The sequence below is a fragment of the Hyperolius riggenbachi genome, chromosome 3, assembly GCF_040937935.1.
Source record: "Hyperolius riggenbachi isolate aHypRig1 chromosome 3, aHypRig1.pri, whole genome shotgun sequence".
NCBI classification, from domain to species: Eukaryota; Metazoa; Chordata; class Amphibia; order Anura; family Hyperoliidae; genus Hyperolius; species Hyperolius riggenbachi.
The window spans coordinates 54,428,003-54,443,540 of NC_090648.1; the positions used below are offsets into that span (position 1 = coordinate 54,428,003).

The window sequence follows — 15,538 nt, forward strand, 5'->3', positions numbered from 1 at the left end:
CAAAATGGCCACCAAAACAGAAAGTAGGTTGATGTACAATATGTCCACACATAGAAAATACATCCATACACAAGCAGGCTGTATACACCCTTCCTTTTGAATCTCAAGAGATCATTTGTGTGTTTCTTTCCCCCTGCATCTCTCATGCACTGAAGTTTCAGGCTGCTTGTTTCTTCCTGCAAACAGCTTTGCCCTTGTCTGTAATTCTTCAGTATGTGAAAGCCCAGCCAGCTCAGAGGACGATTTATCCAGCTTTTAAAAGATAAGAGAGAAGAGAGAAGCTGCTCTAATCCTAAATAATACACAGGCAGTGTGCATAGAGGGGCCTGGAAGGGGGAGTTCATAGCAGAACCACAACACTGAATAACTTGGCAGCCTTCCAGACACAGGCCGACAAGTCTGACAGGGGAAAGATACATTGATTTATTACAGAGACTGTGATAGCAGAAAGTGCTGCAGTAAGCCAAAACACATTAGAATAGCTTTTTGAACTTGTAGGATGATAAAAAACAGGATGCGATTTTTGTTACGGAGTCTCTTTAAAGAGGAACTCCAGTGAAAATAATGTAAGGAAAAAAGTTCTTTATTTTTAGAATAATTATGTATAAATGATTTAGCCAGTGCTTGCCCATTGTAAAATCTTTTCTCTCCCTGATAAACATTCTGACATTTATCACATGGCAACATTTTGCTGCTAGCAGGTGGTGTCTGTGGAAGGAGATGCTGCTTGCTTTTTTTGGCAGTTGGCCACAGCTGTTATTTCCCACAATGCAACAAGGCTCCCACAGTGTAATGTCAGAACCATGGTCCTGACATCACTCTGTGGGGGGGTTTCACCACAATATCAGCCATACAAAGCACTGTGATGATCTGTCTGAGAAAAAGTAAAGATTTCTCATGGGAAAGGGGGTATCAGCTACTGATTGGGATGAAGTTCAATCCTTGGTGACGGTTTCTCTTTAAATGCTTGTGTGAGCAGTATATATAATGTCTCCCTTGTGTTATTATCTCCTAGGATTCCGTCACAACACTCACAAAGTTCTGCTTTCCGTTTGATGTAGACAGGTAATAAGGTCTGCTGCTCTCAACCTCTCTTTTGTGTCTCATGTCGCTCTTGCAATGTTCTCATTCACCTTTCTCCAAGCTCTGTAGAACAGTGAAATGATGCATTGGGGCTCATTTGTGAAAATCCTGAGCTGGACAACTTCTGACCACTCGTGATAAGCCAACCTGGACTAGATTTTCTTTTTACATTTGTCCGGATAAGTTGATGACATTTTTTTAAACCTTTCTTGGGTTATGCCAGAGCGTAGTGAGGATTGCTGACTGGTTAGTGAATTACGGTGTGTACAACTCCGGTCATATGCAACACCCATAGGTAGAACTTGTTAACAATGAAACCAAGACTGCCAATGTACAGTATATGACCGCACATTATCGAAATCACATCACCATTATTTCACTCAGCTTTTAGTGGCATATGTATTAGATATTATAAGGCTTGATTGGATGTTAACACACAATCTGGCTACGCAGTTCCCCTTTGTTTCCTACACTGTGTATTCTATGGTGTTTTTCATTGATGATTTTGACAATGTCCCCTTTCTAACATCTAACCCTAATCTCCCGTCTTCCATTAAAGGGAAGCTTAAAGCGGAATATAACCCTGCATTTCAACTTTGCTCTAAAACATTATTTACAGCATATTATATGCAACCAGCATTTTTTTTTTACTAGACCAGCATTGGAAGGGTTAAACACAGAGGTTTAAAGTTCCATGGAGAGATATGCAGAAGTTCAGATAGATACATTTTAACTAAATAGAATGTAACAAGTTATAAATGTTACACACTCTTTGGCTGTTCTCCAGCTCCTCAGTCAGAGAGATGAGTCACATTCAACACTTAGATACATTTATGTAAACAAAATGTATCTATGTCAGCTTCGGATGCGTCTGCAGAAATCTAAAGGAACTTTAAAGCTCTGTGTAACCCTTCCAATGCTGGTCTAGTAAAAAAAAAAATGCTGGTTGCATATAATATACTGTAAATAATGTTTTAGAGCAAAGTTGAAATGCAGGGTTATATTCCGCTTTAAGTGACGTGACATGATGAGGTAGACATGTGTATGTACAGTGCCTAGCACACAAATACATGTGCCACGTTTCTTTTCTTCTTTCTCTGCCTCAAAGAGTTAATATTCAGCCATGCAACTGACAGTTTATCTCCAGTTGGGACCCAATTGGACTATAGCATCCTTAACTTATAAGGAATTACAACCATAAAACACTTTCCTGGCAGAGAACTGGGCTCCAGTTCATATATTTTAGCAGTACAGGCATGTGTCATTGAGCTGAGACTAAACACTAAATATACTTTGAAAAAATGTTTTAAGCATAACATAAAACTGGCATATCTAAAAGTCATTTTTAGGAGTAGGAGGATATATACAATTGTTTATCTTATCAGTTTATTTTCACTTAACGTTTAAGTTAGGTAATTTTATCCCTCTATGCCCAATAAATGAATTTCCTGTTCTTCCACTAACCTTAAAGCAAAGCTACCAAGGATAACCACAGAGGTATGTTCAAGCTGGATCCACATACCTCTGTGGTCCTCTCGTCATTCACCCCAGTCCCCATAATTAGCCCTTAAAAAATGTGACTTTTGGCTAAAGTTAAATTTTCAGACAGGAAGAGGCAGGCCTGCTGTGATGTCCCTCCCATCACCCTCCCATTCCCTTCTTTTCCCCGCCCCATTAACTCCCCTTAAAGGATACCGGAGCTAAACTGATACATGTGGATCCGACATACTGTGCATGCGCAGCCGAGTAAGTACAGGTTAAAGGTCAGCTAAGTTTTGGCTGCTAACTGGTCTTTTGCAGGGGAACGGAGCATCATGGGAGAGATCAGTATGAGGGGTAAGCCTCTGCACTCATCCTTACACATCTCTATAGTTTCCATTCACATATACCAGTTTGGCAGGGATCATGGGGACTTACAGGGGCTGAGGGAGAAGAAGGAGGAGAATGGACGATGCACAGATGTATGTGGATACAGCATGAACATACCTTTGTGCTTACCTTGAGTACCTTTTCCTCGGGTCAAGAGTCCTTTAACTATCTTTAGCTCCAGCATTTGCATTGGCTCCGGTATGTCTTCCTACTTTCTGCTCTTCTCAGCAGCCCATCTTTTATGTCTCACCTGACTTTTCCGCATTCTCTTTATTATTCTTTCTGCACACTCTTCTCATGATAGCTGCTCTTCTCTATCACACTGATGTTTGTCTTCTTCCCCCATATTGATGGCCCTGTGATACAGATGGCAGAACGCCTCCGTCCAGCACTTCAGCTTCACCCTGACTGACCTCCAGGGCTACCAGCGGTTTGGCTTCTGCCGGCTCTCTGTGAATGCCAAGAGCTGCACATGTATCCTCAGGTGAGTGGCTCCTGCTGACGCATACATGACGCGTACATCACTCTCTCACTGTTCCCCTAGTGCCGCCTTCATTACACGTGACCAGCACTAGTTAGATAGGAGAGGTCTCTGATCACCGCGGGTTCAAATGGATTGAGCAAGACATGCTGCTGCTGCTTTCATTTATTCAAGGGGAGCAGAGGAGGACACAGGGGAGCAGAGGAGGACACAGGGGAGCAGAGGAGGACACAGGGGAAAAGAGGGGGACACAGGGGAGCAGAGGAGGACACAGGGGAGCAGAGGAGGACACAGGGGAGCAGAAGAGGACACAGGGGAGCAGAGGAGGACACAGGGGAGCAGAGGAAGACACAGGGGAAAAGAGGGGGACACAGGGGAGCAGAGGAGGACACAGGGGAGCAGAGGAGGACACAGGGGAGCAGAGGAGGACACAGGGGAGCAGAGGACACAGGGGAGCAGAGGAGGACACGGGAAAAGAGGGGGACACAGGGGAGCAGAGGAGGACACAGGGGAGCAGAGGAGGACACGGGAAAAGAGGGGGACACAGGGGAGCAGAGGAGGACACAGTGCAGCATAGGAGGACACAGTGGAGCATAGGAGGACACAGGGGAGCAGAGGAGGACACGGGAAAAGAGGGGGACACAGGGGAGCAGAGGAGGAGACAGGGGAGCAGAGGAGGAGACAGGGGAGCAGAGGAGGACACAGGGGAGAAGAGGAGGACACAGGGGAGAAGAGAAGTACACAGGCGAGCAGAGGGAGACACAGGGGAGCAGAGGAGGACACAGGGGAGCAGAGGACACAGTGGAGCAGAGGAGGACACAGGGGAGCAGAGGGGGACACAGGGGAGCAGAGGAGGACACAGGGGAGCAGAGGAGGACACAGGGGAGCAGAGGAGGACACAGGGGAGCAGAGGAGGACACAGGGGAGCAGAGGAGGACACAGGGGAGCAGAGGAGGAGACAGGGGAGCAGAGGAGGACACAGGGGAGCAGAGGAGGACACAGGGGAGCAGAGGAGGACACAGTGGAGCAGAGGAGGACACAGGGACAATATAGGGAGTTTCTGATATCGCTGCGGGTCAGAAGTTCATATTGGGGAGCGTTTGTAAGTCGGGAACTCCCTGTATTTGGAATGTAAGACACATTTACTTTTTCTCCCCATTTTGGGCCCATATGCAATTTACTTTTTCTCCTGAGTTATCTCCTAGGAGATAATTGTTGATCATCAATTTAGAATACATTTTCAGCACTTTGCAATGGAAAAGGTACCAAAATGTAGGTGAAAAAGTAGTATCAAAATTATTTTGAGTATTTGCTTGCTTTCTGGAGGCTTAAAGGGCATTTTATTGACAAGTTTAAAAATATTACCTAGGAGAAAACTTAGGTGAAAAAGTGAATTGCATATGGCCCTTGGTCTTTTATTCCGAATAATATGGTATCTGTTTAGTTGTAATGACCCTTAAATTATTCATTGTGCTGTTTGTTATCTTGTTTTGCAGCTGTTTGCCGTGGTTTGAGCTTTTCTACAAGCTCTTGAACCACATTGCAGAGCACCTTGTAAAAGATCAGGTGAGAATTCAATTTGTATGCGTTCTAAGCTTTTTCACATCTGTATGTCTTTTCGGTTCTCCTTCCCCTTTGTTGGTACTTTAGAAACTGCCAGAACCTACATCTAAGGAGTTCATTTAAAGTTTCATAAGCATTTTGCTTATTTTCTAAGCAGTAAAGACTTACCGGTAATTAACACTGCCTAATAATATTACTTTGGGGAGACACACTGCTGCCTAATTATTTTTTGGGGGAAGTACGCACTACCTATGTTGCTTGGGGAACACGTTGCTTAAAGAGACACTGAAGCGAAAAAAAAGTTATGATATAATGAATTGGTTGCGTAGTACGGATAATTACTAGAACATTAGTAGCAAAGAAAATATTCTCATATTTTTATTTTCAGTTATTTAGTGTTTTTTATACCATTGCGTCATTCTCTAATATTTGCAGTTTACACACTCAAATCTCTGCTGCTAATGTTTTATTTTTTAGCTGTACTAAACATATAAATCATTACTGTATATCATAAGTTTCTTTTCACTTCAGATTTCCTTTAACAGCACACTATCTTCTTCTCCAGCATCATCCTTAGCATGCTAATATGAACACTATCACAGGATTTTTATAGTCCACAAATAGATGTGCTTTTGCCTTGTTCTGTATCCAGCTCCCTCTGATCTCTCCTGCATTATCCCCTCCTCCCTGACAGCTCACCGAGGTCATGGATATCCTGCAGTCTCTGTACGACCATCCGGTGCCCGAGGTGAATGGGTCTCTAAGCTTAGAAATGGTGAGTTCTTCATTTGTTGCGCATGAGGGGTCCTGTAATGGTAGTGGGAGCTGGGGCGGAGCCGCCTTGTATAAATATACTAGCTGATGGCCCGGTGTTGCCCGGGTATGTATTTGGCTGGTGTTAGCTCCGCCCACTTTTTCTAACATTCACACACAATTACTCAATGGCCTAGTTTGTGAGCTTTGCGGTCTTTGGCATCAATAGTTTGCATTGAAATGAAACATATCTGATTGGCTGTGGCTCCACTCCCTTTTCTGAATTTGAACCCGTCACCCAATGACCAACTGTACCAGGTTTGAGGCTTGTGCCATTAAAAGTGCAAGAATGGCAGCAATTAAATATATCCCTTGAAAATCAATGGATGAATTTTGATTGGCTCTTGTAGGCTCCACCCACTTTTTTGAATATTAATCCCAGTCACCCAGTGACGAACTGTACAAAGTTTGAGAACCCTACCATAAACAGTGTAAGAATGGCTGCAGTTTACATTTTCCCAGGGAAATTTGAATTTGTCTCCACCCACTGATGCCCCGGTGTTGCCCGGGTATGTATTTGGCTGATGTTGGCTGCACCCACTTTTTCTAACCCTGTGTAACGTTTGCGAAATCATTTCCGTGGTCAGCGCACAAGATGCGCACTGACACAGCAGAAACCCTCCACAAGCGTATAATTAGGTGAACCCAGGTTAGGTGCAATGCACCAGCAGAGGGCAATTCCCACCGGTAGATGGCGCTGTGGAGTGCAGACGAGCACAGCCTCTGCACGGCCACAGATGCCAGATGGGAATTGTACAGATTTAAAGCAATGCAGGGCTGAACAGCCCTTAAAGAGAAGAGCACAGAGATAGACTAAATGTGTGTTCCCCAATCTAGTCGCCACCCAGCGACGGTGAACACACATTCGCAGAAACAAAGCGGGAACGCAATCGCAAGAGAGAGACGATTGCCAGAAGTGACACAAGGCTGATCAGAACACGAGAGTAGCAAAGGCACAGCAAACAACAATAAAAGATAAGGAAAATAACAAACGCTAGCTAAACACGAACACCGCACTCATTCGCAACAGCGAACGCGTTTACAGCGCAGTCTCCGCACGAAAAGCGCAACAGAGACAAGCACGCCACCCTAACTAGCCACAAGTAACACAAAGGAGCACAAACAGACAAGACAGACAGATGAGGTAGCCAGTAGCAACCGCTGCTCCAGCTTACGCTCCAGGATCACAGATCAGAAGGATCCACAGCCGCTACAGCTAGAGGCTAGTGCGACCCAAAAAAGACAGACAGATGAGGTAGCCAGTTGCAACCGCTGCTCCAGTTTACACTCCAGGAACATAGATCAGAAGGATCCACAGCTGCTACCGCTAGAGGTTAGTGCGATCCAGACAAGACAGACAGATGAGGTAGCCAGTAGCAATCGCTGCTCCAGCTTACGCTCCAGGAACACAGATCAGAAGGATCCACAACCGCTACCGCTAGAGGCTAGTGCGATCCAAACAGATGAACAGAAGGGGCTACCAGTAGCAACCGCTGCTCTGGTTAGCACCCCAGACAGACAGAACGATTTCCTGTCGACCACCGCTGACGACAGGACAATCGCAGCAGTGAGGCAACACAGACAAAACAGATAAGGCAACCTGACTGCACTAGAGGAGCTGCCTAGTGCAGTCCCAAGAATTACTCTAAGGTAAACTTTAGCAAATAAACAGGGCTGATACTCTAGGAGAGTTCATCAGAAACAAACCATGACGGATGACCAGCAAAGGATTCTGGGAGAACAAGGCTTTTATACTGCCAGCCTTCAAAGGAGGCAGCTAGGCAATTTGCATAACAAATGTATGCAAATTCCTCAGCAGCAGAGCAGATCTGAAACTTGCAAAGAAAAGACAGGTCTCTTTTCCAGAGACCTGCAGCCCTCAGACTTAAGAAATGGTCAAACAGCTGTCTGCCCGTGCAGACAGCTGAGCGGATCATTACACCCTGACACACAATTACTCAATTACTCAATGGCCAAGTTTGTGAGCTTTGCAGTCTTTGGCATCAAAAATTTGCACTGAAATTTGTATTTTTCTCCGCCCACTTTTTTGTTATGAGGATGAAAAGTATGTTATTCCAAGTAATGTACTATGTGTGTGCCAAATTTTATTCAAATCCATTCAGCCATTGTTGCGTGATTGAGTAACAAACATCCAAACATCCAATCTTTTGCATTTATAATATTAGTGAATTTGTGCATAGAGTAGGGAAATCTGGCGGGAAAGTGGAGCAGGACTCTGATTGGTCGCTCTGATCAGCTGCTCAAGACTTGTTTGTGTTTCACTTCCAGGGAAGTGAAAAGGCAAAATCTTTAGACAAGAAATGGGTAGATTTGTCAAATCCAGCGCAAGAGAAACTGGAGCAAAACTGGGGAAGATTTTTCAATTCAAGGGTTCTGGTCATTCTGAGCAGCTGCTCCATTTCTGCATCTGTTTTGAGCCTAATCTGCGCAAAATTGCCTTGCACTGGTTTTGATAAATCTTCCCCAATACTCAAGGCAGAGTTATCTAAACATCCATTACTGTGACCCAGTCCAATCAATGTTAGGCAAGAGGTGAGCGACACACATACAGCAAATTATGCATTTCATATATCTGTATCCAATAGTAAATGCAGAATTTTAATTGGCTATTGGATTTCAGCCTAGACAATACTATGGTCCATATTATTATTATTATTATTATTATTATTATTATTATTAATTTACAAAGAGCTACCATATTTCGTGGCACTGTACAAAGTAAAAAACAAACATGGGGTACAAAATATACACCAATATACAAAATACAAAGAGTTGGTACAAAATACAGAATTGGGAATTACAGTGACAAAATTAATACGAATAAATGTGTAACAAAATCCAAGACACAAAGGGTGCAATTAGTTTTTATTCCTGTGTTTTCTCCTAGGAGGTAATTTTTCATTTTCTATTTGGTCTAACTTTTTACCACTTTGCTAATTAAAAAGTACCAAAAAGTAGATGATAAAGTGTTATCAAAATGATTTTAAGTATTTTACTGCATTCTGGTGGTTTAAAGGACAACCGAGGTGCTGTGACATGATGAGATAGACATGTGTATGTACAGTGCCAAGCACACAAATGACTATGCTGTGTTCCTTTTTTTCTGAAAGAATTAAAGATCAGATATGCAAGTGAAAGTTTCTGTCCGGGTCAGACTGCGTCAGACTACAGCATAACCCTCACTGATAAGTAATTACAGTCATAAAACACTTTCCTGGCAGTAAATGGCCTTTGAGAGCAGGAAAGAGATAAAAAGGGTCAATAATTCATGGATTTGAGTTCCGGCATACTTCAATGAATGTGTCATTGAGCAGAGACAATACAATAGTGAAAACTTAAAAACTAGATTTAAATATAAAATAAAACTATGGAATATCTAAATAAAAAAGTCATTTTTAAGAGAAGGAGGATGGATACAATTGTTTTTCTCATCAGTTTATCTTCACCTTGGATGTCCTTTAAAAGGCATTTTATTGAGTTTGAATATATCACCCAGGAGAAAACTTAAGAGAAAATGTTAATTGCATACGGGCCCTTGAATTTAAATAACCTGGTAGCGTAAGGTATGCATTTCCTAATTTTGTGTAGTCATTCCTCACTCACATTGCTTTATCATATCTGGTACTGATGATCAATAATTAAAAAAAAACTCGAGCTTCCGGCGTTATGAGTTTAACTAAGCATCATTCTTCTCTGAAACATTACTCATCTTTCATTGGTAGTTGTTGGTAAGTGAGCCACGTAAGAAGCGGGATGTTGCACAGGGGCGTAACCACTGGGGCCCAGAGCTGTAAGCGGGCCCCAACTACAACTTAACTCCCTCTGATAAAGGGGTCCATCCTTCAGATCAGGGGGTTTTGTGGCTACACTTGTTATCGGTGTGAAGATCCTGATGGCCACACTTGTTATATGACCCTTGCAAGATGGGCCCCAGGCTGTGAGGGTCACCAGGGGGAAAGGGTGTGAACATTGAGGGGCCCCATAAGAGTTTTGCTGGGGCCCCATGATTTGTAATTACGCCCCTGGACTTTCAGAGGACTTCTGGAACAGCAGCTGCAACCTGTTTAGCAGTCGGGAAAGAAAAGGGTTATCAAAACAACAACATGTGTAAAGTGCTTTTCTCCTGTAGGACTCAAAGCGCGTAAGCATGGCTCAGACCAGTGATTGGTTGATTGGTAAATTGTGGCACAGAGGAAGAACTCTAGTCCGGAAATGCCAGACTAAACAGGTGGCTTTTCAGTCTGGATTTGAATAACTTCAGGGAAGGGACTGTCTTTACTGGGTGTGGTAGGAAGTTCCAAATGTTAGGGGCATCTGAGGTTGTGAGGGGTGTGGTGCAGTTTCAGCAAGTCCTTCATGTATCCAGGGCCCAGATTGTACAGGGATTTGAATGTCAACCGTCCAATCTTGAAGAGTATTCCCCATTTTACAGACAACCAGTACATTGAGCAAAGAATCGGTGCAATGTGACAGTGGCTAGGCTGGTTTTTTAGTAATTTGGCAGCAGCGTTCTGTACTAATAGCAGGTGGTACAGGTCTTTGTTTCGGAGACCTGCATAAAAAAATAAAAATACAATTTCCCATGCCTTATTAATTGTTACATTTAAATGATTTTTCACTTAGTTTATTGAAAACCAACCAGTCCTTGAAATAGCGTAGAACAGGGGTCCCAAACTCAATTTACATGGGGGCCGCAGGAGGCAAAGTCAGGATGAGGCTGGGCCGCATAAGGAATTTCACAATCACGGCGCATCGCCGCCTCTGCCCACCCCTCTCACTCTTCCTTCACAGAGAGGGGCGGGAGAGGTGGCGATCCGTATGGCGATTGACGTCAGGAGGGGCAGAGCTGAAGCTGAAAGCTATGCCCCTTCCAGGAAATGCCAGCGGATTGCCCCCCGGGCGATTTGGGGGCTCTGCAGCCCTCGTTTAGCTGCGGGGATGCGGCGGATTACTTGGGAGCACTGAAGCGAACTATAAGGAAGCTTTTGCCAGCGAGGGCCACAAAATATTGTATCGAGGGCCGCAAATGGCCCGCGGGCCGCAAGTTTGAGACCCCTGGCGTAGAACGAATACATCATAAATTGGTTGGCTGGTTGGACACTGGCCATGAGAAACAGCCAATAGCCTCATTCTTGTGTTGGAGCTCCAGCACATTGTCCTACCCACCATGTTGTCTCCACATCTCCATAAATTCCAAAACAGAATTGTTATATTACATCATGTTTTCTTTTGTTTTGGAAACCTAAGGATATTTATTGTAATTGCCAAATCAGGTCTTCCCTCCCTTGCAATGTTCACACAAGGTATTGATGGTTTTAGCCAGGCATGAATGCAATCTGTCTACTTCATTGTGGACAGTAGAGGGTCTGTCCAAACTTCACTAAGGTTCCTGAGCTGTCTCATCTTACTTTGTATATGCTTACACCAAATAGTCATAGCTGTGAACATAACCTGTGGGAAATAAAATTCAGATCTTTTGAGCACCATGGCTCAGCTGGCCACAGCGACTGATGCTCTAGCCCTGATTCTGCATTTTTCTATTCGCAGTTTTCCTATTTTGTGGCTCCAGATCCTACAAGACTGCCAACAATTCCAGAAAATGTAAGTCAATTCCTTAGAAAGCGAGTAATGATTTCCTCTTTATGTCAGTTCTTATTGCCTCCTACCTGTTTTTTCTGACCTCCTGGTGGAACTCCAATGCTCTTCAGATGATATCATCTGATTGATTCTATCTTATGTGTATTCATCATTTTCCAACAATAGTTTTCACGTTTCTGTCAGCTCTTCAATGGCTTGCTAGTGGTCCTTCTGTCTGTGTCAAGTACTCATTGGCTCAGTGATTGTCCTTCTTTCTGCATCAGTTACTTAGTGATTGTCCTTCTGCCTGTATCAGATTTTCATTGGCTCTTTGTCAGGTGCTCATTGGGTGAGTCACTGATGTTTGTCTGTCTGTGCCAGGTGCTTGGTGGCTCAATAGTGGGTCTTCTCTGTGTGGTAGGTCTTCATTGTCTCAGCGATGGTCCTTCTTTCTGTACTAGTTACCCATTGGGTCAGTGATGCTCCTTCTGTATGTGCCAGGTACCATAGTGGTTCTCCTCTGTGTGTCAGGTATTTAGTTATCATCGTTTTAATGAAATGTTCTATGACAAGTTCTTATTGGTTCAGTGGGGATCCTGCTGTCTGAGGTAGTTATTGGCAAGGGTGATGATGAACTTCCTAAAAGATGCCCCTGCTTTATGGCTCCATGGTGGTATATTCACCATGGCTCGTCTTTGGCTTTGTGAAGGTGTTTATATATATTCTACTAATTGCCCCAGAGATGTTTTTCTCTTTGTGTCAGCCCCTTTCTGGTGCTCTGATGACAAACTTCCTTTTGTCAAGCTCTGTTTTTCTTGCTTGCTTTTCCTTGTTTGCTTTTTTTCAGGATCATTATATCTATATTAGTTCTTTACTGATGTAATGTTTGTCTTTCTTCATGTCGTCTCCCTCACACGTTCAGTTTGTTGGCTCTCTCCGTTGTGTCAGCTGTTCTCTGGCTCGATGATGACCTTTTGTTTAATGTCAAGTTCTTATTGGCTCAATAATAGCTTTTCATTCACTGCCAGCTCCTTGACAATTCTTTTATGGTCTACCCGTTAATGTCAATCCTTTGCCTGACGTGTCAGCACCCCATTTTGTCTCCAGTGGTCTTTCTAGTTTGGTCAGCTAGAATACTTCTTAGTGGTCTTTCTTTACATAGGAGTTTCTTCCTGCCATGAGATGGTGTAGTGGTCTATTGGAGGTCTATAATTTGTCACATAACTTGGCTCAGTGAGTAAGTTGCCTGGGTATGGCTTACATGTTGTTCTTTCAGTTTGTTTTAGCTACTCTCTAGCATGCTAGATCTTTGTTTTATTTATTTTTTTGTCATTACCTCAAATAGTCTCATGTTTTTATCTCTGTATTTTTTTAAAAGAGACCCTGTCATAACTGAACATTGGTAGGAATCCAAATTCCCACCCTTTAATGAATACAGTGGACTTTTACCCACAAGGCATACCTGTTTAACTTGAATATTTATATCCCCTGCCACTTGAGAAATAACTGTCATCCCAGACTGAATCCAGCTGTGAGGAGTATTATCAGTTGCCTGAGGACATTACTGCTGAAAATCAGGTTGTGAGGAACATATTAAAGAAAAACATTAAAAAAGGCTCTCGATATCCTTTCAATTTACATGGAACTATTGCAGTGGAGTCACAGTAAAATCCCGCTAACTGCACAGGTCCTACATTTAGGCAAAGGCAACCAGACAAGGTCAAGAGAAAAAAAAATAAGGACCTGTTTGGCACTAACTTATTTTTGGCAATTTTTAACTTTTGGATGTTACAACCCCCTTTATCAAGCAAGAAAAAGTACATGAGACATCTAAACTAATTAAATAAATCAGCTAGCTAAACAAATTAGCAAAACTTTAGTCAATTTGTTTTACTCATTCTAACTATTTTTTATGTTAAATAGATATTTATTACAAAGGTTGGGTGTTGTCTCCGCTTACTAGAAATTAGCAGCCATTTGGGACATGTTTTTGTAACGATTGGTGTCAGCAAGGACAGATATTTCTGATTATTAGTGATCTGCAGTATCACCAATAATACAGATGCTATACCTGATTATGTGGTGATCTGCTGAATCACCAATAATGAGAGTATAGCTAGACACAGGACAACCAGATGTAAAGATAGGTGTTTGGTGCAACAGTAATACAAATAGGAATACCCACTCCCCCAGAGGAGCTGGTAGTCGGAGATATCTCTATAGAACACAGGAATCAGCACTCCAGCAAGCTGGAGATGCAGACGAACTAGCAAACAGTTCACCGAGGAGCGGGTGGTGCACAGTAAGACAAAGGGTACTGATCACCCGTGGAGTGGGTGATTCAGACTGCACTGCCGCAAGTGATCACCTGAGGGGGCAGGTGATTTAGTTTGAGCTGTAGCTCCTAATCACCAGAGGAGCAAGCGATGAGGACAGTACTGTATAACTAGTCACCTGAGAAGCAGGTGATTAAGACTGTACTGCAGCTACTGGTCACCTGAGGAGCAGGTGATTAAGACTGTACTGCAGCTACTGGTCACCTGAGGAGCAGGTGATCAAACTGTACTGAGAATCCCTCACCAGGGACTAGACTCACTGGTGAGGGCAGGAGAGTCAGACAAGCAGGTTCGGCAACAGACGCACAGGAGCGGTACAAAGACAGAAGGCTAAATCAGAGTAGTATACAGGCTGAGTCGGCAACAGGATCAGATAGGCAGAAGTACAGAATCAGTACGCAGAAGAGTAGTTAGGGCTAGCAGAAGGTCATAACAAATAATACAATGCAATTAGTACTTTAAGCTATCAACAAAGTCTGCCTAAGTGTGGATCCCCAGCTCCTGCTGGTTCTAGCACACTTTGGGATCTGACTAAGGTCTGAGTGCTAACACGTAGCATTCGTAACAGCAGACCCGGAGCAACTGACAGGCAGGTCCTATATATACTGAGAGCGCTCCACAGCGCCGCCCCAGTCACTCAGCCAATCAGGAGCACTGCTGGAGTCAGCTGACTGGCCGATCAGCTGACTCCCCTTCTATTCGCATAATGGTCCTGGCGCGCGCGCGCGCGCGCGTAGCCCTCAGTCTATGTGCAACTGAAGGACCAGGCAAAACTCCAACATGTAACTGCACGGTGGAGGCCGCCGGCTGAGACACAAAGACAGCCACCATGCCGCTCACCGCTGCGGCGGTGTCTCCGCTATCTATTACAGTTTTCTTCCCATTTACAATTGAGACCAGAAAGTGATCTTCGGAAAGTAACTCAGTTTTGTGTTGTTTGTTTTGTGACCTTTTCCAGAGAAACCTCACCGAGTTCCTCGTCGCTGTGCAAGTGGATACAATGCTGCAGTTATACTCCAGCCTGTTGTGTGAGAGGCGGATTCTCATCACATCCAGCAAGCTCAGCACTGTAAGTGTTTCACCCGATCCTCATATTCCTGGTCAGGGCTGCTTATAGGTCGCTGTCTCTGCAGCGCCTCCTGCTGGAGGAACGCCACAAAACTAAAACACATTGTTTTCATGAAGTTTATTTAGTACACGTTATCCGGAACTCAGGCAATCGGAACTTAGTCTCAACTAACTGGTCCGGCATGCCTGACTGGATAATGGGGACTTGTTTTGTGCAGGGTTTGAGGCTTACCGAGCCTCCAGCGATGTCTAGCAGCCTTCCTCTTGCTCTTAGCAGCTTCCTGTATCCATGCCTGGCTCCCGGCATGTTATGTGATCCGATGCGGATCAGGTGACGTGCCGGATTCCGTGCACGGAGGAAGCCAGAAAGCCGATAGGAACCCTCTAGGGGTTAGAGGAAGGCTGCTAGACATGGCTGGAGGCTCAGTGAGTTTTTGAGGGGGGCATTTGTGCATTTTAGGTCAAGCAACCGGCAAGCACATGTATCTGGCATCAGGCGATTCCCACCGTTCCCGGGACTGGGGACTATGCTGTGTTCTCTTCGAAATATTTTTTTTTTTCAGCAGGGTGAGGGAAGGCGTGGCTTAGTGGTCTAAAAGTACATTTGGACAACAGGGGGTGTAACCTACCTGAAGCCTGATGCATGTGAGATCATTCGTGGATCAGACCATTGTGTGCCAAAGTTCCAACAGGAACAGGTTATGTATGTCACTTCCGCTGCCCTTCC

General features: G+C 44.0%; 1 protein-coding gene across 3 annotated transcripts in view; it reads left to right on the forward strand.

The window, feature by feature from the left end:
* The window catches only part of LOC137562612 (DENN domain-containing protein 1B-like), a 100,508-nt gene that overhangs the window by 33,658 nt on the left and 51,312 nt on the right, over nt 1-15,538 (forward strand). For all 3 annotated transcript variants that reach the window (XM_068274116.1, XM_068274117.1, XM_068274118.1), the window contains exons 4-9: nt 1,016-1,065; nt 3,320-3,436; nt 4,930-4,999; nt 5,691-5,771; nt 11,378-11,431; nt 14,702-14,812. In XM_068274116.1, coding sequence (XP_068130217.1) covers nt 1,016-1,065; nt 3,320-3,436; nt 4,930-4,999; nt 5,691-5,771; nt 11,378-11,431; nt 14,702-14,812 — 483 coding nt within the window. The remainder of the gene's footprint in view (nt 1-1,015; nt 1,066-3,319; nt 3,437-4,929; nt 5,000-5,690; nt 5,772-11,377; nt 11,432-14,701; nt 14,813-15,538) is intronic.